Source organism: Amblyomma maculatum, chromosome 11, assembly GCF_055883805.1.
Source record: "Amblyomma maculatum isolate TAMU_Amacu chromosome 11, ASM5588380v1, whole genome shotgun sequence".
Lineage (NCBI taxonomy): Eukaryota > Metazoa > Arthropoda > Arachnida > Ixodida > Ixodidae > Amblyomma > Amblyomma maculatum.
In genome coordinates this window covers 43389298-43416021 of record NC_139354.1, presented here as the reverse complement: position 1 = coordinate 43416021, position 26724 = coordinate 43389298, and the positions used below count along the sequence as shown (strand labels likewise).

At 44.9% G+C, this 26724-nt stretch overlaps 1 protein-coding gene across 2 annotated transcripts; it reads left to right on the top strand.

Annotated features, from left to right (window-relative positions):
• The first annotated feature begins 321 nt into the window (after positions 1-321).
• Positions 322-25952, top strand: LOC146173667 (F-box only protein 3-like). 2 transcript variants are annotated; one of them, XM_084585644.1, is made up of 11 exons: positions 322-481; positions 4708-4797; positions 5967-6121; positions 10138-10252; positions 14877-14958; positions 15752-15923; positions 19065-19149; positions 21673-21795; positions 23353-23468; positions 24562-24675; positions 25380-25952. In XM_084585644.1, the coding sequence occupies exons 1-11, from the start codon at positions 372-374 to the stop codon at positions 25493-25495; spliced, it is 1278 nt and encodes a 425-aa protein (XP_084441770.1). In that variant the 5' UTR covers positions 322-371; the 3' UTR covers positions 25496-25952. The 2 variants fall into 2 exon arrangements, with proteins under 2 accessions (XP_084441770.1, XP_084441771.1); XM_084585645.1 differs by lacking the exons at positions 322-481; positions 4708-4797 and adding an exon at positions 4847-4921.
• The last annotated feature ends 772 nt before the right edge of the window (positions 25953-26724 follow it).

Genomic DNA, 26724 nt, shown 5'->3' with positions numbered 1-26724 from the left:
ATTAATACTACGCTACATGTGCGCTGTTTAATAAACATTAAAAATAATTCCATACTATGGGACTTGACATGCTTGACACATCATCCAGAGTCGAAGGTGATTAGAGGAAACATCAGTTTAGCTCCTCGTGGGTGGATGAAAGACGACAAAATACAAACTACGTTACGCTCACCACTCATTTCTACAATTTTCACCATCGCTCAAGCGCAAGTTTCGCGTTCCTGCCTGTTGATTGTTTTCGTTTTTCAAGTAAGATCTACTATTGTTTCAAAGGTATTTGCTTTTTAGCATTGAACAGCCTCCTCCTAATCAACGCAAGGTGGAAGCACAATCGCCCTGCTGGTTACCGTGGAAGAACAGGAACCGCAATCATGGAGGTCGTGGGACTTCGAAGGTGTACAAATCGGATCAGCCTGGACGACATGCCGAGCGAAATCCTTATAAACATATGCTCCTACCTGGACTACACTGACCTGATCCGGTACGAACATTCCCATGGCCGTTTTGAGGTCCGTTTGGACCACCGTACTCTTAATTCCACGAAGCGTCTGCTACCGCTTTCACCCAAGCACACACTTGAACCGATTTAATTTTTTCTCTTCTTTGAATTCGCACCTCTCATTAATAGCGGTTTCCCGTCAGTGATTAGCGGGTAATTTTGGCTAAATTTGGCTAATTTTGATGGTGTTTAGCATGGTATCTTGCTGCATCCTCGAAGGCGTTGTTTTTTTTTCTATGGTTCTATGAAATATGGACACCGACGTGGTGTTGGTAAACACTACGTGGAAAATATTGCTGCGCCTTGGGCGTCCAGTTGTTCATATAAATGTTTACAGGCATTTGTGTCTTGCGCACGGAATTGCTAGTTTAACGCTCCCCGAAGCTGCAATGTGTTTTTTACGACCACTTTTATGGCATGCCTCGCTTGCCTCAATGGAAAGAAAAGACTGCTCTGAAACTGCAGTAGAATGGCTTGCTGGCCGAGGCCTCCGTGACAAAAAGCGAAATGTGACATTCCTGTCCGCACGTTTTAGTGAACATGTTCAAACCAACTTCGCGTGCAGTTTACGAAATCCGAAAAGCATTAAGATGTGGGACCAACGCCTTTTGTGTATTTCATGCAGCCTGTTTCCTGCATACTTGCATGCTCTTTTTTTTTTTTTCTTTTGCCACAGCTGCCTAACAAACGACCAGTCCGAGGCATGCACATATATTAATAAGACAAAGTAGAGAAAGTGTGCACAACGATGTATGGCTCTAATACCTCGAGCAGTAATATCCATTTGTTTCATAGATTTCCTAACTGTATTTTTCTAATCCACGAAACCTGTCCTAGTGCATAAAATACGTCACTGTCGTTTGCATGTAAGCTTCGCATGTTGAGAAGCTAGGTTGCTAAAACTTTTAAAACACTTATGCCATGACTGCACTTGTGTAGTGTAAATAACACATAGGAAATGCCCAATTTTGTTCAGGCTGCTCAACCTAGCAGTAGTAATAGTTAATGGCTAGGTGGGTAATAACTTTTAACATGCCAAACCGGCACAATGGACAATGCATTGAAAAGCACTGTTATTGCTAACAGGACAAAGAACAGCAATTGTTTTAGAATAAGCAGTTACAGGATAGCATTGATATGTACAGTCTTTTTCAAAAGTGTAGAGCCCAGGGGTTCTGCTTCTAAGCCACTTCGTGAAGTTTGTAATGCATTCCCAGCATTCCAAATCTCTTGATAGTAAGATTTTTTGTCCTACCCTGTTCAGTGGGAAGGACCTCCACTAATGCTAATTCAGCGCCACTACAGGGCTCAGAAGCAGACCCCCCAAGCTCTACACTAAAGGCTGTGCAAGGTAAAACTCTTAGAAGAAGGTATTTTGGTCTCTACTTAGAGAGCAATTCTCCCCTATGTTTTTCCTGATTTACTTTGTTGCTGCTTCACGCTAGCTTTTTAGCGTGCAATCACAAAGAGCACTCAGGTGTTTGCAGATTTTGCTCGTTTTGTATGCAGCTCATCTTTACATCTGTTGTGCCATTATATTTTTTAAAAATGCTCCTTTTTTACGTTGTCCCTGTGAAATGTTTCGGTCTATGCCTTGCGCACTTTTGTACCTTTGGGTGAGCTGTGCAGAAATCACTTTTAACAGTACACATATAGCTTCTATTTGCTTGCCATTTAGTGCTGTAGCAATTCAGTACTGTGGTATAATCACACATGTGCAAGAAAATTACACTGTCCTGTGCCAAAAGATTTAGCCAGTTATGTTAACGGGATTCCATACGAGCGGTCTCAATGCAGCTGTCCCCCTGCGCCATCATCAGGTAAAAAAAATATATCCTCTTTATTCCGAAGAAAGTTGTCACGTTTTTCACATGCTGAGGCAAAGCTTTTATATGCACACTCCTTTACGCCCTACTCCATTTCTGAGCTTGTGAAGTGGGGAGATAGCCAGGGGCGACCTACATGGGAAGGCGTGATAACAGTTCTACTAGTTTTACAGAACAAGTAGTTATCTTCTGCTCAAACATGCAAGTCAAAATATTTTAGTTAGCAGGGATGCTGACAAAGGGATACGGAAGCATGCACTCTCTACTAGTATGTGGATTTGCAGTGATAGGGTTCTCTTATCAACGTGCACGGAGTCTGGTTCAGTTGGCCATTAGTGATAACTCTATCGCATTTCTCTTTTACAAGGAGCGCGTGTGAAGCATATCTTGTCAGGACAGCTTTATATATTTGAGGCAGGGGAAGATAATGGGACCACTGTTCCTGTACCATACTTTGTTGTGAAGCCACTTCAGTTTTATCGTCCTTGCAGTTTCTTTCTCACTTTCAGAGAAGGAAAAAGAAAGAAAGGTGCTTTACGTTTCATGGAGCGGCACAGAAAGTGGCACCATTAGGCAGAATTCGGGTTATATCAGGTGCATAGTTGCGTGTAATTATGTCAAGTACTCACCCACTTGCTCACTTGTTGCTGCCACTGTAAGTGAAAATCCATTGAAACACATGCCAGTTGAACCACAAAAAACTATGCAGCAGAACAGTATGAATCCGTAGGTGAGTTCACCATGCAACGCAAAATGAATAGTTTGGTCTCCCACCTCAAAGAAAGTGAAAATGTGACTTGCTGCATTTGTTCCCGTAGGGGTGGTGCAGTGGCTAGAGTGCTCGACTGCTGGACCCAACCAAGGATTTAGAATAAAATCCCGGCCGTCGCGGCCGCTTTTCGATGGAGGCGAAAAGCTAGGCACCCGAGTGCTGTGCGATGTCGGTGTACATTAAAGAACCCCAGATGGTCGAAATTTCCGGAACCCTCCACTACGGCATCTCTCATAGCCAGAGTCGTTTTGGGACATTAAACCCCATAAACCTAATCATTTGCTGCCTAGCAGTATGCCTAAGAAAAGCATAGGTATTTGTTAGTTCTGCTGTCATCACATTAAAACGACTCGGCAGAGGGATAAATGTTGGACCCGTATTGATAAGGTAATGCATTACATCTCAGAAATATCACGGTCACCGAAAGTGGGAGTTTTTATGGGCTGGAAGAGACTGAGAAATGAGGTGTACCACCACCAGCAGATTCCAAAATTAAAATGCATGCGCTAAATCCTGCAGGCTGAGCCTCACATTCTCTCCAAAATAGCTGCGACCCGTTCTTTATGGTAAGGATGTTTTTTAATGAAGGAAGATTTTGTAAATTAAATTTTCTCGCTGATTAGTGTGCCTCTTGCTGCTGAACAGATTTCAGCATAGCCGGGTGGAGCCAAAGCACGCATTTCTTCAGAGAACATTTAAAGGCTTTTCATTTCATTGGGGGAAATTGTCATCTTTTACATTTTATTCTGCTTGTGAAAATGACTTATTGTTTTCTTCCTTTTTGTCTCATACTTACAAAGCCAGTAAGCACTGGAATGCACCTCTTTAGATTGAATGCTCAGTATGATTCGAATGTGAGGGACACCCTGGTAATTCCTGCGACAGTAGCTGAATGACAGATTTTTTCTGAAATAAGTGGTGTTGTCATTGATGTTGTAGTAATATAATACTAATAATTGGTTCACAGGGAGGGAAAGGCATAGTATCTGCCACACTTGTTTCTGTGGATACCTGAACAGAGCCGTAAGGGAAGGGAGGAATGGGGGAGTGAAAGTGGAAAGAGAAAAAAAAAGAGCCGTAGTGGAGGGCTCTGAGTGATTTCAACCACCTGGGGATCTTTAACCTGCGCTGACGTCGCATGGACGCCTCTTCGTTTTCGCCTCGATCGAAACGCAGCTGTAATGGAAAACACACGCATTTTCTTGTGGCTCGGGGAGTGTTTTGCTCTGGTGGACCATAGATTTTTTTTTTTCGTTACTGCGACTGGTACCCTTATACCTCAAGGTAACATCAAGCTGTAGCAATCTGAGTACGCAGCCTGCTCAACCATTGGGTGTTACAATATTCCTATGGGTCACTTATGAGTGCATGAAAAACTGCAGAGATTGAAAGTTATCACAGCCTCTGCGATGTCTCTTTTTTTTTTTCTCATCTGTATGCACTTGTTCTTTATCCAGCGTAGTGGCATGAACTTTGTTAGGTGTTTGCTTGCCACACTAAGTGGGCTCGACGTGTCTAGGTGGTATGAAGAGAGCATAGTATTTGCTAATCTCAAGATTTCGCTTTAAATTTTTTTTTTTGCCCATTTATATTTGTCTTGTCCAATGCAGGTGCAGCCGCGTGAGCCGGCGGCTAAGGGACGTCTGCGCCCACGACCCCCACTGGCGAGGCATGTGCTGGAAGTACTGGCTCGAGACTGAGTATGTGACCTTCAAGAGACGTTGACCTAATTAAGTTTGGGTGTCCATGTTTCCATGGTGTCCGCCCAAAAGTATAAGACCCCCACTGGCGGGGCATGTGCTGGAAGTACTGGCTCGAGACAGAGTATGTGACCTTCAAGTGACCTTGACCTAATTAAGTGTGGGTGTTTACACTTCCGGGGTGTCCGCCCAAAAGTATAAGGCACCTTCCTTTTCCCAAAAGCTACCTTGGAAAAAAAATTATGAAAAAGCCATGGACTGAAAAGGCGGTGCTACAGAAGCTATGGTGGCAACACTCACAGCTTTTGCTCTATCACTAGGTTCAAAACATACTTCAACCCTATGTTTTTTTTATTTTTTTTCTTGGCTTCCAATGTTGAGAATCAGCAGTTGTGTTAGAGATATGCCTTAAATAATGAATATTGACATTCTGCTGGGTGTTAGGAGAAAACTAATAGCTGCAAGTGAGTGCTATGCATTCCGCTGCATGAAAGGAGGGTGTGTTTCAGCTCCATTGTTTCCATTCCACTGCCAGAAAAAAAAATTTGTTCAGGAATACAACAAGCTGCCTACCGATATTGAGGGTCACATGATGTGTTTCTTACTAGACGTCATTGCCACTGTTCTGTTCATCAAGAGTAATTGGCCTTGTGGCTATTTTTAGTTATTTATGGTTTGTTGTAAACTGAGCAAAGCCACGCTGCCACTGATTATCTTGAATGTGTTGTCACATTGCACAGTGGCACCTGTAACATATTAACTATGTGTAAGATAGTGTGTAACAGTGTTGTGTTACATAGAAGTGGACAAGTCATTAAACTGGCCTTTAGTAAATGTTGATGCCAAGGAGAAATTTTGTCTCCGTCACGGCTTGAACCAGCTAAGATAATCTTTTCTGCTGCGTACTCAGACCTGTATAGCATTTACTTGTTTCGTCGAAGAATCTGCAAGGAAAGCTCTGGATTTTTTTTTTTATCGATAGTTTTCCATGTTATCACTGTTTGCGGTTTTCTTCCAAAGCATCTAGGCCAAAGCATCATCATCATCATCATCATTAATCAATCAGTCAACCAGTTGTCCAAGGCATGGAGGATTCTACCTAGTAACAATGTTTCCCAGAATGCATTACTCAAGCATCGCTCTTGTGCTCTCTTACAACTCCGAAACAGGCTCCCCGAGGGCACCACGTGGCGATCGCACTTCCAGGCACTGTACCGGGACCTGCGGCGCTACGTCCACTGCTATGCAGCCATGAAGCTTGCCTGGCACAAGATCAAGGCCTTCATGCATCAGCACTGCCCCACCATCGCCCAGTCTATCAAGGGTACAACAAACTATTCCTCTGCTCATACTGCCTAACCTAACCTAACCTCACCTAACCTATTGCATTGATTGGATGCTGCTAATTTCTCTATGTCCTCTTTAGTTGCAGTGAGTGTTGGTTTCCGCACGATGACTGGTTTGGCCTAACCTAGCCTAACCTAACCTAACCGACTTAGCCGCTTTTAGAGCATTTGTATACATAATGCAAAGGGCATGGGTCAGGTACTTGCATAATTTTCTCCAACTTTCTTTGCCTTTTTATGGTCACCTAAAAGAAGAAAGCGGCGACTCTAATTTCGTACATTGATTGGATGCTGCTAATTTCTCTATGTCCTCTTAAAGTTGCAGTGAGTGTTGGTTCCCGCTCGATGGATGGTTCGGCATTTAGTCTCCTTTCTGCAATTGTATCGGAACGTAATATCTTTACAGTAGCGTCATTTCCCAAGTTAGTTTTGTTGTATTTGTGGTATCCTTGTGCATTTGGAGGTCACCTAAAATTTATATTGGCTCATTTGTTTGTGCAAGCAGTTTGTCTACTATCAATTAATGCTTACCTGGTGATACTTGATGTAGTTCTCATCGATGAACTGCTATTTCGGTGTATAAATTGGGGTGATCGAGCTTTGAGACGAACACATGGATGGAATTTTTTTCTTTAACTCCAAGCTGCTCAAAAATGAAAGAAGTTAGAAGCAATGCAAAAGCAATAGGTGAACTACATGCTTAGACTTTCATTGAGTGGTACTAAGCATTTCTTTGTAGTCGGCTTTGTGTCAGAATCGCATTAAGGGGGCAGGGCTGTTGGCACACTTTCCTTTATTCTTAAGCTAAATACCATGAAAAAGCACAGCCTTAATCAGCTTGTTGTGCTGATTTCAAGTATATAACTACTTTCTCGATGTATCAATTAGTTTTCAAATTATGACATTCTCACTCCCTTGCTTATAGAAACAGAAAAAAAAATAATCCGAAAGCTATGATTATTAACATGTGTCTAGATAGTATACAGCATAAGGAATACAACATAGGAACTACATTCTTGATGAAGGAAATATTAGTAATTTTGCAACTTGAAGCTCGATTTAAGAAAAGGCAGTTGACGAGCCATTCAAATTAGAACTCACAAAAAAATTACCAAAAATCAGTTTGCAACACTGTATAGTTTAATCCCCTAGAAGCATGCTGCGATTAAAAATATTCCTTTATCTGCTCCAAATGTGAGGATATCCCTCTTGTAAACTAACAAACCATCAAAAATTTGTGCTTTTAAAAACGAGAAATTAACTGAGAGGGGATTTACTTGGCCCTTTGCACCTTATTAAGTGGAATGATTTACCCGGGGAGCGATTAATTAGTAGGTACATAGGAGATGGGTTCTAGGGGCCAGATCCCGCGACGGTTCCGTTCGGGAACTGGTTCCTTTCGCCGCTCCTAATTGGTTGCTGCGTCACGTCCGGCGTGACCCCCAAAACTTCCGGAGGCGGCTCCACGTTTTTCGCCTACGTCACGGAGCGGCACGGGGCGGGGCCACCGCTCCGAAAGGAACCGTTTTGCCGGCCGGCGCAGGAACCGCGACGAGTTGGTCTGCTTCGAGATGGAACCGCTCTGCGCTCGCTGTGGCGCCTCTTGGCCGTAGTCGAGCGACGGCGCGCGCCGCGCAGCTGCTTGAGTACGGCCGTGGTATCCTTTGTGTGTGTGTGTGTTTTTTTTGGGGGGGGCAGCGCTTTGCGGGTTTAGTAAACTGACGCAGTAAAAAAAAAAAAAGAAGAACGAGACAACGCCTTCTACATGTCTCAGGAGGTTTTGCGGCAACACTGGCTAAGGCTGCGTGCCGATCGCGAAGCGAAGTGGGGACGAAGGGGTATGCCGGGCTGCCGTCAGAAGCAAAGGTGCTCTACGCGCTTCGATCGCTACTTTGCGATCGGGAGCTCTCGGCCAACAGCAGTGCGACCATTTGAATCCGGCAGTCGTAGAGACAAATAATTCGCGTCCGTGAGTGCGGGCTGAGTTTTCCCTCCTTCTACATCAGCGGAAGGGGAGCAGACGGTGGCTGACTGGGTCGAGTGCAGTCGGATTCCATGTGTCATCGGCTGCGTCCTACATTGACAGCTATTCACGGAAAGGTCGCGCTTACTCACGACGCTTGAGCGGCCGATAAGGCTACGGACGCTGCCCCGCTACATAGGCAGGCGCGGACGCGCCGGCGCGGTGTCGGTATCAAGCAGCTCGTTCGTACTCGCAACGGCGGCAGCAACTCCTCCGTCAAAGAGCTAGCGTGATTCGGAATGCATACTACGGGCGTTGTAGACATCGTTATTAGGATATTTGCCACTCTGTGCGAAAGGCAGAACTTACAAAAACTTCACAGCGAGCGAGAAAGCAGACGACGCCGCCGCGCGCGCAACACCATCTAGCGGCGAAGAAAGGTACTCATGAGCCAAGATAATTGCTTGGCAGTTGTTAACAGGATGCTTCTAAGAATATTTCAGTCTATTATTCACTAGTTTGCATTACTATGTAATTATTAGATTTATTTCGTGCTTAAAACCACTTTGGTACAAGTATTTGGTACAAGAAAAAGCCACATGCTCGTGATGGACACGCCTACGATCTGGGGCCATCGCTGATTGGCCGCTGTCTTTCCCGTCTTCGCCGTGAGGTGGCGCCCGCTGTCTTGCTGACGTCAAATTGACGTCATCTTGAAAGAGAACGGTTCCCGAAAGGAACCTCCGCTGGATACGGCCCTAGGTCTCCAAAATGTCATTTCCAAAAAGTCGCTTTCTTTTTTTCTGCGATTTTTGGCCCTTGAAAGCCCTGTCCCCCCTTAAATGGCTGTGAGTTCTTGCCTGGAGCACGTTTCATACATACAAGGCAAAGTGGTGCAGTAGAAATTCAGAAGGAGCTGAGGGCTTGCACGATGATGGCAGATTTTTAAGCACCTTTGATTCATCGCTGAGGCCATAACACGACTCTGTTCTGTCACTTCCTCATGGTTTAGCAGTTGGGGCAGCCTTTAACATGTGCAAATGTTTTAGTGTCCCCTCATGCAATATGGAAACTCGTAGGGAAATTAAATGCTGGTAAGGTGATGGCAGTCTGTCGGGAGGCAATACACTGGCAGATGCACGTGTCTGAGGTTACAGAGCAGTGCCTTCAAAGCGTAACCGCCCTACCTAACAAGAAAAATCTCATCTCCCCACTCTGTGATTGGTGTCTTTTCATTTTTTTCTGTGACTAGCAGTTACTCACGCTCACAGGCCAGCGAACTGTGAATTAAACGTCGTAGACGTTTGCCTGTTTTGGTTAACATCTTATTCCAGAAATACAAGGTTACATAGTTTATTATTTTCATTTTTTTAACCGAAAAGACAAGGCTGTAGTTGTACACTTTCAAACTTCCCGCTTCTCTTCCCCCTCCCCCCCCCCCCTCTTTTTTGCGGGTGTTATAACCTAGTGGCACTTTTAGATACCTTCTTTCTTACTTTTCAATTAAATGAAACGAACCCTTGCGGTTAAATTGGCTTGAAAACAATTTGCACTCATTCTTCATGCATGAACGGAACTGTTTAATCACTGCTTTTCGTCTAGAACTTAAGGCATGCCAATACTGGGCACTTTTTGGCAAAGTTTGTCCTTAAATTGGCCCATTCACTTCGCATCTTATTGCTTGAAGGAATCATTTGAGATGCTGAAAGGACAGATCTAGCTCCGAGTACCCTATGTGCTGCGGAATAGGCCTGTCTTAAAATTGATTCCATAGCCGCAGCAGTCAAGGGCAGACATTGACTGCATTCAATCTGGAACTGGAATGTGATCTGTGCTTGTGTGAGGTGCCTGTCAACTAAGGTTCCTTGAATCTGTGCATTCTCCATTACGTTGCTTGCCACTTCAAAGAATCTGTTGAAACGATGAATATGCCAGTAGAAGTGTATTCTGAATCATATCTCTCAGGTGATGCTTCTTAGTTACCACTTGCCAGTAACCTTGATGGCGCATTTGTTTTCCTACTATACGCAGCTGGCACAACAGAAGAACTGCTAGATGCCGCCGAACGGAAGCTGGGTGTGCGCTTCCCCGAGGACCTGCGCTGCTGTTACCGAATCCACAACGGCCAGAGGCTAGCGTCACCTGGGTGAGCCATTGCATGGCCTTGACTGCGAGAACTCTTAAGGGGAGGGAGGGTGGCGGCTCGCCCACATACCACAGGTTCGGATCATAGCACACCAAGGTGCACAGTCTGCATTCACTGCGTGCCTGCACTCTCGCTTCGAAGGAAGGGAAGGCGCGGGCCAAAAGAACATGTGTTTATTATGTAGAAATCTGCATTGAACAATACTGCATTGATCCCCAGACCACAATACAAATGCATTGTGCCGCTGCAGCGACCGAAAGTGGGGCTGCGGGGCCACGCGTGCCACATAAAAGCTACTCGCACATTTGCAGAGAGGCTAAGGGCACTTGCAGGCCCCATGGCCGACCAAAAGGCTAAAGCGCAGCAACACAGCACTACGCAGGTTTCATGTCGGTTGCTCATCAAGTTGCCTCTGGCACTAACCGGTGGTTACGAAAAAACATGCCAAGTCATGCCTTCCCAACTCAGGACCTCTGCTGGGGTGGCGCAGTGGTTACGGCGCTCGACTACTGTTCCCAAGAATGCGGGATCCAATCCCGGCCTCGGCGGCCGCTTTTCGATGGAGGCGAAAATCTAGGTGACCGTGTGCTGTGCGATGATAGTGCACTTTAAAAAACCCCTGGTGGTCGAAATTTTCGGAGTTCTCCACTACGGCGTCTCTCATAGCCTGAGTCGCTTTGGTATGTTAAACCCCAAAACCAAGCAACCAACCCAACTAAAGACCGTCGGTGCCACATAGGTGGGCGCTGGGCTTCTTTTGGGGCTCGACTCCAGCAAGTATACGGGGTGCGCTTGTCTGCAGCCCATGTTCATAGTACCTGGCACAAAGGCCCTTGAGCCCGGAGACAAAAAGCTCTGTGCACATGCTGCTGTTCAATTTGGTGGCTGATCTCACCATTCGCTTCTCAGGCATGGCCTCGCGTCAAAAAACCCATCCAGTATGTCTCTTGGAGTGACCCAATAAGGACGCGAAGCCAAACAGGCAAAAAGGAAAGGGCGTCGATTTGCACCATTTCTTGGAGAAGTTATTCTTTTTTTAAAGAAGTGGCCAGCAGCGTGTCTACCATCTCCTTCATATCGCATTGGCACCTCAGGGAATATCTAGATAGCAAAACAGGCAACAAACCATCGGACCGATATTGGCCCTATATAAGGCTGACCATTACCAACATAGTGCATATATTTTGCAGCCATTTGTGCTACCTGGGAGCAGCAGTGGCCGCGTGCTTCATGTCGCTCAGGGAGCGCAATCCGTACACCATATAAGTCGTATGCATGCAGAAAAAGGCTTTAGGGAAGAGTTGCCACCTGGAACGGTGGACTGCGATCCAGTTTGCTCGCTTTGATTAGTGACAGTCCAGTGCTACGTCTGCTTCCTTTCCTTGCTGCATCGTGTTCATTTCAGCCCTCGCCACTTTCTTCCTCTCCTCTCTCGCGCCAAGCCATGCCACTGTCGCTGCGGTATCAGGGAAATGAAGCACTAACAGCCATCACAGTAAAAAATTATCATTCCTCCCAAGTGCTCTTAAGAAGTAATGCGTTAGCTTTCAGAGGGTCAACCACCACCGCAGCTACTACTTGTCCTTTACGCTAAAGGTTATTTACCCCAAGAGTGTTTTATCTCCAAGGTAATTACACCAGAAAGTCCTCCACCCCAAGGTCCTTTACACCCAGACCCTCCAACTTCGAGGACCTCCATAGGGCCATTGTTTTTCGGCTATTCCTTAGGGAGTCCCTCCGGTTTTGGGAAGACTGCATGCAAATTTGGCGGTGCTCTGTGATTTGTCCTATATCATCGTCTGTCCCGACTAATTATTAATAAGGGAATTTTGTTGCATCTGGCGATGGAGTTTTGGTGCAAAGGCAACTCTAACACCATCGCATTGTTACAAATGGAGAGCATACTTCGGGCACCTGCCTCAATCACAAAAGTGTCTGCTGTAGCAGAAGTCAAGGGTCGAAGTCTTTTTGTTTTAAGGCGAAAGCTTTTCTAGGCTCATGGATCGAAAATTTGTCTGCGGGAGCTGTGCGCGTGATCTGTGCATCGCATCTGTGCACTGATGTGTCACTCGCATATAGCTGACGTGTGAGGAGGGCAATTAAGAATGAAAGTGATTGATGGGGATAAGTGATGAATTAAAGTTATAAACAGACATCGATAGAGTTAATGACTAATGCTAAAGACTAATAATGAGGATTAATAATGACTTAAAATGACTTCTATTGACCGCAACTCACTGGAAATGGGTAAAAATCCTTAGCGATGACTGGTAGTGACTACAATTACCGGAACCAATGTCATAGTGACGTCACTTCCACTCGTGACTGATGACTTCACCAGCTGATTCACGCATATTGGTCGCAAACGCCACCGCTGGAGCTAATGGTGCTAGCGTCGACCTAGGGGAGCAAGTGGGAGCAGAGTCAGAGCATCTGCTGGAGCAGACGCTCGATTGTATTTGTGCGTTTTAAAAGCAAATAGCCGCATCTTTTTTTCCGTGTATTTTTACTTGATAATGAGTGCCAGCATTGCCCTTTTTGATCTTGCATTGTTGCTGAGGTTTCTGAGGTTCTTTTAACCATGTTGCCATGCTCTGTTATTGCTCTGTATCCGGACATACGCAATGGAACCTGGCGCAAGCTTTCATTGCTACCCGAAAAATAAGCTCACGGAATCTTTAATTCCTTATTCAAAGTTTTAATGGGCAAAGAAGCGAGCGGTCATCCTCGTGTGTGCAGCAGACATTCCAGCAAGCAAGATTTCTTCCGTGGAGTTCACGCTAATCAGTTCGCTGAGCAGCCGCAGAAGGAGCGGCGTGCTCGGTTTCATTTGCGCTTATCGCTAGTGAAGCTAATAAAAACCTATTGCTGGCAGGATGGAAAAGACGCTGCCTTCTTCACAGAGCAGTACACTCCCAGTGTAAGGAAAGACAATGTGAAAGCCAAAAGGGCTCATTATATATATATATATATATATATATATATATATATATAATCTGCCTGCAGCTTCTGAATGAAGGTAAAGGCATTCACATGAAAGTTTCACTGAAGTGAAATAAGGAATCCTCAGCAAAGGGCAGCGGTATACATGATGAGTTGTCTAAAGCAGCGTCTGCAGTGCTGTAATAATTTCGAATCGCAGAGTATGTGAATAAATGGGAGATAGTACATTGCATGTTGTGATGTGCCGAGGTATGTGTCAACAAAACTACTTTGCGCGGGGGAAAACAAACATGCGCGCCCGAACCAAGAATCTCAAGACGGTAGTCAGTGCGCAAGAATTTGCTGCTTGGAACGCACTTATTCACACTTGCGACAAAAATTAATCCACATTTTCCTACTGCCCAACTTTTCTGGTCTAGTACGTCCAAGGCAGCAGGTGAACTGTGCCGCTCCCGCCGCGGCTATTTGAAGGCGCTTAGCGTCGGTCAGGTGCCTGGCAGCTCTGCTTCCTCTAGCTGAGAATTCTTATAATTGAGATTCATCGACAGCTTATTGCTGACTGGTTGTGTGGAAGCTTGAGTTTCTTCCATATTGGCAACAACAACACTGGCCGGTCCGCGTCCTCGTCCTAATAAACTTATCGGCAGGGCCCACGCTTCAGTAGCTCGCTGATTCTAAGTGCTGTCTTGCTGGATGAGTGGGCCTAATACCTCAATTTAAACTTAAACAGGCCGAAACTGAAGTGTAAATGAATGGTATGCGAATGTAGCATGTTTTGGGCTATGGAACGAAAAATAGTGGGGGTAGCATTAAGAGATAGGAAGCGTGCAGAGTGGGTCAGAGAAGTAACTCAAGTTATTGACATCCTAGGGGAAATGACGAAGAAGAAATAGGCATGGGCAGGACATGTAGTTCGAAGAGAGGATAATCGATGGTCGCTTTGGGTAACGAACTGGATTCCAAGGGAAGGAAAGCGTAGAAGGGGATGACAGAAAGTTAGGTGGGTGGATGAGGTTAAGAAGTTTGCAGGGGTCAAGTGGATGCAGCTAGCACAGGACGGGATTAATTAGAGGATAATGGGTATAGTCAGGCTGATGATGATGATGATTGTAGCATTAGCCCGCAACTAAACTGCCTAGGAAAGGATCGCACAGCAGCAGTTCAACGTGCATTATACTACTTAGTGTGTCACGCGGAGCTGCTTAGAGGTGGCGCCACAGTATGCCCTCGCGCCCGATATGAAGTTTGACCCCGCCGGGTGTCCGTGCGACACGTTTCATTTGGCGCTTCCTCAAACACCGCACCATACAGCATACAGAAGCAGACGCAGTACAGCAGGCATCAGTGGCGTTTCAAATCGGTTTACAGGAAAGAAAAGACGCAGTATCTGTCACAATTCTTCGTGGACACCTTAACCAAGCTGTAAGAGAAAGGAGGAAAGTGGTAGTGAAAGAAGAGAAAAAGAGATGCCGTAGTGGAGGGCTACAGACCACCGTGCTATAAGGGCTTTCGCCTCATCGCATTTTACTGGTTCCATGTGCTCCCTAGAATATATATTTTTGTTAATATTGATCCACACTTTTTCATTTATCAAATCATTAATTGGCTTTTCTGATTGGCTGGAAAAATATTAACTGCGGTGTTATAAAGAAAGGCTTTCCTTGCTGCGTTATCTTTGCAGGCTTATGGGCAGCATGAGCATTCCAACGCACTACCGGTCCGAGTCGCTGCTGGACCTGGAGACGGCCATCGCAGGGTTGCAGGTCAGAGCGCTAGGATTTCGGGTGATCCAAAAACCCGGTGCTCGCTTCATTCAGGTGTTCTCAATGTTCTAAAAAAAATTGGCATTTTAGGCCAACTAATCACGAACATACATGCAGAAGCATTATTTAGCACTTGTTTAGCTAAGCTTTGTTTCATTTAGCAAAGTACTTAACGGGTGCCTTAGTGTTCTTTCAGCATGAAGGAGGCCTAATTAATATCGTTATCGCAGTTTTGTTGGAGGAGATGAAGACAGCGACATCCAAAGTGTAGCACAAAGGACAGGCAGCCTAGCACATGAACAAATCGATTGCCGAGGTGACGCAATGGTCTTGGCCTAGTTTGAACAACTGGTACATTGTAACTGGTTCCTTGAGCTCACCAACATTGAGCCTGTTAAAAGGACTCTCCACAGTGTTCTAGCACACGTGCGATCCTCTTCGAGCTCAAGTTACAGGTAGTCGGCTATAGTAGGGTTTGCTTCGTGAAAGATAATCGGCAACGCTCGTGATCGTAAAATTTCCAAGTAAAGAAAACGCTGTTGTATGGGTTATAGTTGTGTAATCAAACTAGGAACCTTTGCACATAGGGAACGCTTGCACACGCAATACCATCATTATATAAACATGATATTGTGCAAATCGATTGCATTTACTTTAGTGTTCCCTTTTTTCTTTTTTGCTTTGAAAAAGGTGGGAAGAGTCATTCAGCGACTTAACCTTGTCATGGTGAGACACCTTGGCGACGTTGGTCGTAACCTTTTGCCTTTGCATGTCACTCTGCGGGTGGATGCAGAGCCGGGACGGCCTGCAGGGCTGCATGCCGCTGACATTCTGCCTGCACTCGGGGCTCACCCAGTTCATTGCATTGCGTGATTCGGACGGTCACGCCCCCGGCTCCGTCTTCTACCCGTCACAGGACCTCACCCAGGGGGCTAGGGGGCACCCCCTGGACGCCTTCATCACAGGTCAGATGATTAACCATGACATCTGGGAAGCTTGCACCTTCGTCCGTAACCCCAGCCTCTTCCCCGTTTGTAGATAATTGTAATATGGAGAGAGAAACCCAATGCTTTCCAACTTTTGTCTTTTCTATTTGTTTTGCAGTAAATGGTGTTAGTCAATAAGCCAACAGTTAAGCAAGACATAAACCCAGAATTCTAACCCCTTATGCTATAGTGGGACACATCTGCCCCACTAGCTTCAAGTGTTCGCATGCTGACGGCTACCGAAATTATGGGGCAAACTATTCAACGTATTTTGAAGAGGTCGTGACTCTGGTTTTAGAATATAAGCTGCTATTTCTTCTTGTTCTTAGTGTCGAAAGCTGCAAAACCTCGAAGTATCGGCTTCATCGGTGCAGCGGGTACTTCTCAAATTAATTTTAAGTTTCTCTGTTAACAGTCTGCTGGGCTGGCAATTGGCTCAATGACTAACAACGTGAACTGACATTTTTTTTGTGCACAGTAAACTTAGCTGCTTTAGCGCAACTCGGTTATCCCACTAACCGCAGTTATTGCAAACTAAGCGTGACGACATCGGTTAACATCATTAACTGGATAAATGGCGGCTGCTGTGGACGGAAAGTGCACATTGGTGCCCTAGAATGAAAAGAGCGCATGCTGACTTCCTCCAGCAATGTTCGCATTGCACACTAAATCATCTTAACCAGTTTTTAAACCAGTTTTAAAGAGCAACGCATAAAATAAGCAGTGTCTAGAGTGGCGCGCAATGGCGTAGCGTCTGTGCATTGCAGGCCTGTTCCATTTTGATATCATTGTTTGCTTGGTATATTGTTAACCAGAACGTCAAACAATATTTGGCTCAAGCTGCATCATGGAAGTTAAAACTTACTTAAAAAAAGAAGGCATGTTAGTGATGTTAGTGCAGAGAAAATTGTATTGAAACATCTCCCCATCATTTGATCAAACTTGTGGCCTGTAGATCGAAAGGGACTCTTGCATTTTCAGTAAACTAGTGTCACCAGGATGCAGCAGTCTACCGTGATATGTCCTCTATGTTCTTTATGATTGCATTAGGAGGGTGTGGTAGGGCAAATCTACCATAATAATAATAATAGTAATAATAGTAATTGGTTCACAGGAAGGGAAATGCACAGTATCTGTCACACTTATTTTTGTGGACACCTGAATTGCCCTGGAAGGAGAGGGAGGAAGGGGGGGGGTAAAGTGGAAAGAGAGAAAGAGGAGCCGTAGTGGAGGGCTCCGGAGTAATTTCGACCACCTGGGGATCTGTAATGTGCGCCGCATCGCACAGCACACGAACGCCTCTACGTTTCGCCTCCATGGAAACGCAGCCACTGGCGGTTGGGATCGAACCCGGGTACTCCGACACAGTAGTCGGGCATCTTACCACTGCACCACTGTGGCGGGGCGACAAACCTACCATAAAACGATTTTCTAATTTCATTTCAAAACAGAATACACATTGTCAGGAGCCAACCCATGTAGCTGCAAATGCCAAGGAGTACTCCAAGCCGCTTAAAGATGGCATCGAATGTCGCGCAAAAATGGCGCATACATGCAAGTTATTGTTTACATGTTGTTTTCCCCCCCGTAAAAGTGCCTGTGTGTAAAATGTACTCAGCTTCCGACACATTTATTGGTAGTAACTCTAAATTTTGCTAATAATGACACTTTTGTACAGCTCTCAAGCCAAGTCATTGTTGCTTTGCAGTCCGAGTCATTTTCACTCTGTGTGTTGTTAAATTCTAAATTTAATCCTCCTCGTTGTCGTTCCCTTTCTTGGCAACAATGCTTGCTAACTGGGTGAGGAAGGTAATGTTCTGCGGAAAACGATTTGTGAAGGAAGGTACGAGCAAGGAGCCTAATTATCAGCTGTTCTTGACAGAGCGCCGTAATAATGTTGGTAGTATCATATGTAAGGTCGATGATCCTAGAGCACGCTCCCGTGAAAGCTGCCTCCCAACTATTGTTTTAAAAATTACTTTCTCAAAAGCAAGTCTTTCAGGGTTTGAGGCCGCTAGGAAGTGTTTCCATGACAGCACGCAGAACGCCAGTGAAACAGCCAACTTGCTGTCACAGCCCTAAAGCATTCTTTGGGGCCGTTGCTGTTAAAATTATCAATTACTGCAAAAACCAGAATGAAGCATTAGATGCTAGGCTTATTTTGAGAAATTTCTCTGAACCGCTTTCACAAGGCGCACGTTAAGAACGGAGAGCTCTTCAGCTGCTCAGACAGTAACAAACTATGGAGAAAGAAATTAGAATGGAAATCTTCAGAAAGGTTTGGTAAAGAGGAAAAGAAAGCAAGCAAATGTTTTTATTCTTCTGGTCATGTTGAACATCTGCTTTAAATATAGAGACATAAAACTGCAGTTGTCGCAAAATATCATTTTTGACATTATTTTCAACTTTACGATACCTTTTCGGAAAAACTATTCATTCAACTCGGCTGAACTTTTGCCAGCTTATATTGCAATTTTCTGTCACTAATTTGATTGAAAACTTTAGAAAATTGTATCTTAAGTGTGAAAAAAAATTGATGCTCTCCCACGATTGATGGCAAGGGGGTGTGTTTTTTGTTCTGCAGGGTGTTAGTAGTTACTGTTATGGTTTAGGTTCAATTTAAGGCTAATAACATGTGAAACTGTCGTTTTCTGGTAGTCTTCGGAATTGTTGAATATAATGCATCTGTGATATATTGAACACCTGTGCTTGTCATTTTCTATTTGTGTTGCCTTGTCAGTGATGTGTGCATACTCAGTGGAGCACGGAATGCTGAATAAAAAGGAGCGAAATTGTTTTTCTTTCTGTATGTCAGGAATATAATATTGCAGTTACTCTTTTGGCCCTGTAGTTTTGTTCGTAATTTAATTAGATTGCTCCTGAGCTATCATTTTTTTGCTCCAAAGCTGCTCCAAAATATGTCTCATAAATCCGCCTTGACTGGGAACCGCATCTAAGATAAATAACTTTCATCATAAGCAGATTAAAAGTCTGGAGCACTGGCACAGGAGTGCGTAGCATCACCTTATTCTATGAAATACAGCTGTAATCTAATTTTAATTTATTGTCCCTGAAAAGCTTAAGTTCACTTTTCTGAAAGCTGCGTGGTGTTCTTTGCAGCGCGGACGTTCCAGGAGTGGTTCACCGGTTATGCCGATATGCTGGAGAACAACGAGTTTGTCGTGCTGGACAGCCAGCCATACAGGTATCTTGCTTGTCACATTTACTTGTGAATCGGCTTATTTTTTCTAACGGCGTGCTGTTCCATAGAACCAAGGTAATGTCTGCTAAATAAATAGCGAAGCTTTTGCTTCAGTAAACTGGGTTCTGCATGGGCCCAAAGTGTTTGCTTGTTTTTCAAGTTGAGCGCATTTTCTTTGCGCAGAGTAAGGTTTCGTCTCCACAAATGGCATGTATAGCTTCAGATTCAGGAATTTCCTTACTCTTCTTTTGTAGGTACGTGTTCTCCATGTGTAAGTGCACTTGGTTTGAACTTCCTGATTCAGATTTTTGTGCTAACTTAAGTGCCTACCTTAAGACAAATATTGGATATAATGAATGCATTTTCACCTTAGATTTTACTTTATTATAATGAGGTTGCACTATATACATGGGACATCGCATGTAATGCTCTTGGACTCAGTAAATAGTATTGCCGAGCCTATTCTTCTGTGTCTCCACGCCTTTGTTGCTATTTTACATGCGTAGCGATATATATGAATCGAATTTCTTCTTCCGTGCTGTTTTTATTTTGGTTTTGGCGGCAGTCGTGGCCGAGTGGTTTGGGCGCCCGTCTCGGCTGCGGGAAGTAGTCAGTTCGAAACCCGCCGCCGGGCACCCACCTGTAAAATGGGTACAAGCATGCCCCGGCCCGGCGCCCGGCTCTCTCAGGGGTGTGCGTTTGGAAGAGGCTCTGATAACCCTGCTGTGCTCCTTTGAGGGCTTAAAGTTTCAAACAAACTAATGACCTGCAAAGGTCGGGTTGACAGAAAAAAAAAGGGCCACATAATGGGCTTTTGCCGCACAAGGCAGATATTGTTGTCCGATGGCGGAACTGATCACTGCCACATCGGAGCAACTATTTGAGACCTATGACCCCTTTCCCAAACATTTTACCCTAAAGAGCCGAGCACCAGGCCGGGGGGAAGCTTGCACCCATTGAAAAGCCGGTGGGTACCCGGCGGCACCAGGGATCAAACCTGGTACCTCCCGAACACGAAGTGGATGCTCTACCACAATGTCACAAGGTCGCATGAGGACGGAGAAATTTGTGAAATAACATCAAAGCATTGTTCGTTTAATTTAACTTAATTTCTTACACCAGCATAGCTTAAGGCCCGAAAAGATGACAAAGGAAAGAGCAGCATTTGTGTCTTCTTTTTTTTTTCCGCCTCACACAGCCTTGACTGGCCCTTGTTTTCAGTTATTGCAGCTAGAACCAGATCAAATAAGAGAATAGGCTCAGTTACCAAGCAAATCCTATATAACATATATTTATTACATGTTTTGCATGTAGTTACAAAGAAGGGCACTTTTCACCTTTTAAATGTCTAGCCAAAAGCTCCGGACGCACTTTGGTAAAGACGGACGAATACTGCCTTTTGTATTAGACAAATTCATTGTCTATTAACATGCTTGCAGACAGGTTGTTCAGTCAGATCAAGGGCATTGTTTCATTCTAATTTGAATAGCAGACACGTTCTATTTATTATGTTTTTTGTTCAATTGATCGTTGCTACTGGTCCCTTTGTAAACTGTATTCAACTGAACTTAGCTATACATTTTTGTGCATTAGCTTTATAATGGAGGGCCTCGTCTTTCTCAGCATCTGGCTCCTTGCACTTATATAATTCACTTATGTAATTCACAAGTGCGGACAAACTCAAGAGATGCAAGGATGATGCAGAGGACACACCATCTTATTTTTCTTTTTCTTTTCTTTCTTTTTTCACACCTTCATTTTGCTAGCATCTCCTGCTGCCAGTTCTGCTTGTGATTCTACTCACACTCAGAGAGGGAGAGGATGTTGCACACCTTCCATCAAAGCTAAACAGCGACAACACATGCTAGAGTGCCTAAGTTGCATTGAGCTTAGCTAAATCGGGAGACTTTTTTTTTTTTTTTCGGGCATTCGGGCCAGAATTGTTGTCAAGTCTCAAAGCTCGAGTTGTCGATTGCAGTCTGCTAACAACTCTGGGGAACCATCATTCATCACTTAGCAGTTTAGATTGATCATCTCGCAGCCACCGCAGAGTAGGTTACGCACAACTTACGAACAAGAGCTCACAGTCAAGTCTCAATAATTCTGAGTGAAGAAGTTTGAAATTTTGCTTAAATTTGGAAAATCGTTAACATATTGGAGCACAGTTAGGATGTTCTTTTATTACCTGCCATTTTGACAACACCAGAGCTTCAGTTCAAGTCGGTCAGAAGCAATTTTGAATTAGGTGAATTGGTTTGATACGGTTTCAGTGTACTCCTGTACTTGGTCTTCTCAGTGTTCTGACTTCGTTCTCGTTCTCTTTTCTGTCTGTGTAGGGGCTTTCGTCCTGAGACGACGTCGTTGCCAACTCTCTAAACTGTCGGCTTAGAAGTTGAGCGGTTGGGCCTTTTTCCAAAAATGTCACCTCCAGATACTTTGGCACCTGTTTTTTGGAAGTGTGAAGCAAAATTGAGCGAGTCAATTTGTCGGTCTTCATTTGCTTCTGTATCCTGTCCTTGCCACCAGGTTTTTCCACGAGCCGGGCTGTGAACTGACGACGGACAACATCACGGTCTCCGTGGCAACCTGCTTTATGCCCGAGCTGAGCACCGTGAATCCCCCGCACTTCTTCCACACGTACCGGATTACGTGAGTGCGGTCCTCGGCCCACTGATGGTTCGCGTGTTGCTTTGGGTTTTGCAGCGCGCAGGCATTGCAGCTATTATGCGCCGAACTCAAAGTTAAATTTGTCAGTCTGTTGCTTTGATGAGACATGAAATCGTGTGTAGTAATTTAGTATTTACCTTTAGTTGCTAAAAGGCGCGTGAAAAATCTGTAATCGCAGTTTCTCCTGAAGTTAAGCAACAACAAGGTTTGTCTTTTTTTTTTTCACAAATGTGACGCTAGATAAGGAGGATGAAGCTGCGTGCATACATGCGATCGTGTGTGGTTCTTTCCGGTTGTTTTTACCTGAGTTCAATCACTTCACGGGCTCGGACTTGACGTTGCAGGCCTGGGCCGGATTCAGGCTCGAAGTGGCGGGCCGTCCTCCTGGCTGGCACTAGCCGTGTACGGCTTTCTTTCAGAAATGAAGGAATCCTGCCCCAAAATTTAGTTTAATGGTTTACGAATAAGCCACTACTATTATTTTTAGTGACACCGAATGAGAGAAAGCTCATTCGTAGACTGAGTTCAGTCAGCGCCGCTCGGTAAATTGTTCAGGTAACTTCAGATGCGCACTCATGGCTCCGTTCAATACCACAAGCCAAAAAAGTTAAAAAGATAAAACGGAAAGCCCAGCATCACGCTGTATTACAGTGAAGGTCGTATGGAGCGCTGTAATGCATGACACATGGCTAGTTTTCACGAGCATGCACAGCGCAGAACACCAGTGATCACACGCTGTCGGATCTAGCAGAAGGCGCTCTGTATCTTATTGGTTTTGTGTTACCGCTAAGCGCAGGACATTTGATACCTCATAAGAACCTCTGGAGGGATTGCTCCACAGGTAGCCCTCTGTTCAAAGATAGCCTCTGATTTCCAGCCTTCTTCCTCCCCCCTCTCCCCCTTCCCCTAAAGAAAAAAAATCTCTATTCTGTAAGGAACGGCATTGGGTAAAAGCGTATTGCTTTCGGTTGATGCAAAGAGCTTGGCCCAGTAGCTTATTTCTAGTAAGGGACCATATTTAATTTGCCCGTAATCCACAGCTTTTAAACGTCATTGTGCACAATAACTTATAAAATGTCTTCTCAAGAATTTCTTGACCAAGTCTCTGCTTCTGCGGGTACTGTAATTGTATGTTTCTCTGCTGAGAAGGATAATTTGAAAAGGTTTTTCTCCCATCTTGAATTATTCTTATGCACTACTGGTAAGCAATGCATATTTGAGGCAACTATGCAGACTTACTTTGCCGGGCCTGGGACAGGCCTTATTGTGGAAGCGCGGGCCCGGGTTGGGTTTGGGCTTCAAATGGTAAGCCTGAGCCAAGCCTGGGCCCATGCAGTGCTCTAATCTGGGTCCTAATTCCATTGTTCGAAGCACAAATTTAGTAATTACTGTAATTTGTTTTTTTGCTGTGGTAATTAACCTAGGATCAGTTTTGGAGTGCATTATTAGGTTTAAGGTCTCGAATGAGTTTAGAGCTCATCGTTTTCGAATCGTGGATGCGCTGGCAGATATTGGAAGCGCTCTTTGGCCTTGCCCCAGGATGTCCATGTCTGAGGATGCGTCCGACCGGGAGAGCTGTCAGCTGGAGACGCGCCATTGGATCATCACGGACGACAACGGGCTCGAGGAGCGTGTTGATGGCCGAGGTGTGGTTGGTGAGTGGCGCTCATGAAATTTCGTTTTTCGTTTGCTCTGTTTTGATTGCTTTTATTTATTTCTCCCTTCTTTTGTTGACTGCCTGAGTCCATCCCTAGATTGGCTAGATGACCACACATTCGCACGAGACCACATGGCATAGATAGAGGACAGCTCCATACCATTACCATTGGTAGTAAAAGCTGGCTCACTGGCTCCTATCTAGCTATGTTGATGCTTGTCCATCAGAAGTCGCATGAATCGACGTGCAAATTGTATTTAAAAACCTTCCTGCCTGTCAATTCAGTCTCATGTCGTCTTTGTTGCAAATTATGGGTTGACAGCATTTTGACATAAATGCCAGTCTAGTATTGCCCCTGGTACCTGTACAAAAAGAATTGTCGACAAACAGATTTCACTTGCAAAATCAGCCGCTCGTGACGTCACCCGTATTTCCTGTTATGGTCCTTCCTAGCTTACAGAATCCTCATTCTCAGTGTGAGTGATCTCTCTATGATATCCTATTAGCACAGGCCAATTCCAATATATGTCCCAGTTTCTCCTTCAAAAGTTGTGCATGGAGAGAATCTCTTTTGAGCTCCCCCATTTTGCTCACCTGCATTTGCGAGACAAAGTATGGTTAACAGAGTGCTGGAAATGGATGCGGGCAGTCGAAGGTGTGAGGTATTTCCGTGAATGGCCACCAGAGAGTTTTGAATTGGGGAGCTAGTCAGTGCTTCGCTGCCTCTGTTTTTCAAGTCAGCAGCACCAGCTTTTCAACATTATTGTCTTCTCAGTGACCGAAGAATGCATGCTCACTAGCCCCCGACGGCAGTCCAAGATCGGAAATATCATCTTAAAATTCGTGCCATTTTATTGCCAGAATTCTGCAATGCAGGCATCGTCAGGCAAATAGAACGGTATCTGCACCAATCGTTTGCCAAGAGCGTGCGGCAGAGAAGTATCGGCAATGGGGAGAGCGGCCTCCGCTTCGCCCAAGCCCAGCCTTATCTAGTGTCAAAATGTCCGCGCTATTTCTCTAGTTTTGGGTTAGTGTTGCCCTCTAACCCAAAGATCCTTTACATTCTGTGCCTCGACTGTCTTGGTGTCCAGGCGAATACCCCGTGATGAGCCCTGGCGCCTACTTCTCTTGGGTGAGCTGTACGAGCCTGAGCACCACCTACGGCAACATGAAGGGCTACTTCATCATGCGCAATCTGCACACAGGTGGGTGCTGAGATAAAACTGAATTTTTTTTTTTAAGGTCTCAGTGTGCAGTAGTATAAAATATTGGCTACAATATGCAGAAAAGGTCCCATAGTTTTATACCACAAACCTGTGCACTAACAGATCAATCCGCGATAAATTTCCATAGCTTGCCACATGTAAAAAGGATTATTTGTGTCCGAAATTTTCCCAGCAGAACAGCCGAAAAGGAAATTACTTTTGCCTGAGCATAAACTAAGGAACATGTTCCCTTCTTTTTGTCGTTTCGGCACGTCTGACTCACCTTATACATATGCCACGATAAGGACCCGGGATTATTTTTCAATATATTTACAGTGACGGCCATAATAATGTGTAGTACACGCTTCAGCAATTTGAACTCCTCTCTCACCTTTCCTGGAGAAGACTAAAAGAAACTCAATCAAAATTAATTGTAGAACCCTTCTCCATACTTCTACGGCTGTGCTTAAACTACTCCAAAGTTTCAAAGGCTGGCGTGCTGCCAGTAACGCTTCCACGAAATTTTTTAAAATTTGATTCAAAGTTTTCTTATAGCAAGCTTCCTCTGTGCCTTTCTGATCAAAGTGTCTATATACTAACTAGTGTCACTTGTTTAACAATGTAAAACAAAATGTCCACTTTGCTGTATATCATTTATTGAAAGCATTCAATTAAACGGTCAGTGATTGCGGCTCTTTCACCAGGTGACATGACGGAGGTCCACAGCCCCGTGTTCCACATGAAGTGTCTACCGTATGTCACATCAGCTGAGAGGGAGGCCATCAAGCGGGAACGAGACGCCGCCAAGAAAGCACAGTGAAGGACGCAAGTTGCCCGCCTCTGCTCTTCACATTGGTGGCTGTCGGGGCAAAGTTACCACCGACACCTGCCCTTGCTTTCCACTCCCGCAAGGTGTTGCTTGTGTTGACACCGAGACACCCAAGTCTTGACCGCCACCAGCGCTGTAGGGTTTTATCGTCCTTGAAATTGAAAGTCAAACGCCACAAGAATGGAAATACAATGCTCGCTGTCGGAAATATGAAAGCACAGTTTGTTTTCGTTGTTTTTTAATGCTGTTGAGAAAATTGGGGCCACGGTGCCAGGTGATTGTTAGAAAAATATTTTGTTTCCTTTTTCTTTTTTCGTCTCTTTATGTTTACCTCTTTCTCTGTTTTCGATGGTTGCGTTTCGCTTTACCAGTAGCTTGAGGCAGTGTGACAAGAAGTAGACTGGAGTGACTGAGTGGATCGATAGTGACTGAGTGGATTGATAGTGACTGAGACATCTGTCTATTCAAGTGCAGTCATTCCGGTTCAAGGGCTGCAAGCTGCCCGCAAAGCCTACTGCGGCTGCTGCGAGTGTCATCAGATTGTGACGCTGTACAGGCGGTGTAGAAACTGTGCATTAACATTTAACAGGAGTGTAGTGAAGTGGAACCGACAAGAGGCAGGGCTGCGATTGGAACAGCGGCCACAGCAATTCTCGACAGGACGTTTCGCGACAAAAGCGACGCCATATAAAGCCAACTTGCATGTAGAAGCTGTTGGGAGATAAACTGAGTCCGAGTCGCGCATGTTGGAACACTACTTGTGGTTTCTCAAGGTGTGCACTTATGAAGGTGCTGCCGTTGCATTCTGGGGGCTGTGAACATTTCACCCCGACATGATTCTTTTTAAAAAGTGCAGTGTGTCGAAGGAACAACTTGACATAATTGTAATGTGATACAAGACGTGTGTGGGTAAAGAAAAATGGAGCTCAGAAGACTGTGGTGACCATGGCGCATGTTTCCTTTAGTAGACCTGCACCACCCAAGGACACGCCACATCACTACCTCTTCACGGTGGCATGAATCGATGATGAAGAGCTGCTCCATAGTTTTTTGCTGACATTTTAACAGTGTGTGAGTGATGCTGTTGCATTCTTTTTGATGATGTGTCGAGTGTGCCTTCAATCTTGAAGGTGCATGCGATGAAGTTGCTGGAGATCATCATTAGCTAGACTTCTTTTACTTTCTTTTTCATTCGCGAATTATAGCTGATGAGAAAGATC

Coding starts and splice junctions, on each gene's coding strand:
- LOC146173667 (XM_084585644.1), top strand. CDS start 372: ATGGAGGTCGTGGGACTTCGAAGGTGTACAAATCGGATCAGCCTGGAC. Junction 14,959..15,751: donor CGGCCATCGCAGGGTTGCAG/GTCAGAGCGCTA, acceptor GGGTGGATGCAG/AGCCGGGACGGCCTGCAGGG. Junction 15,924..19,064: donor CCTGGACGCCTTCATCACAG/GTCAGATGATTA, acceptor TGTTCTTTGCAG/CGCGGACGTTCCAGGAGTGG.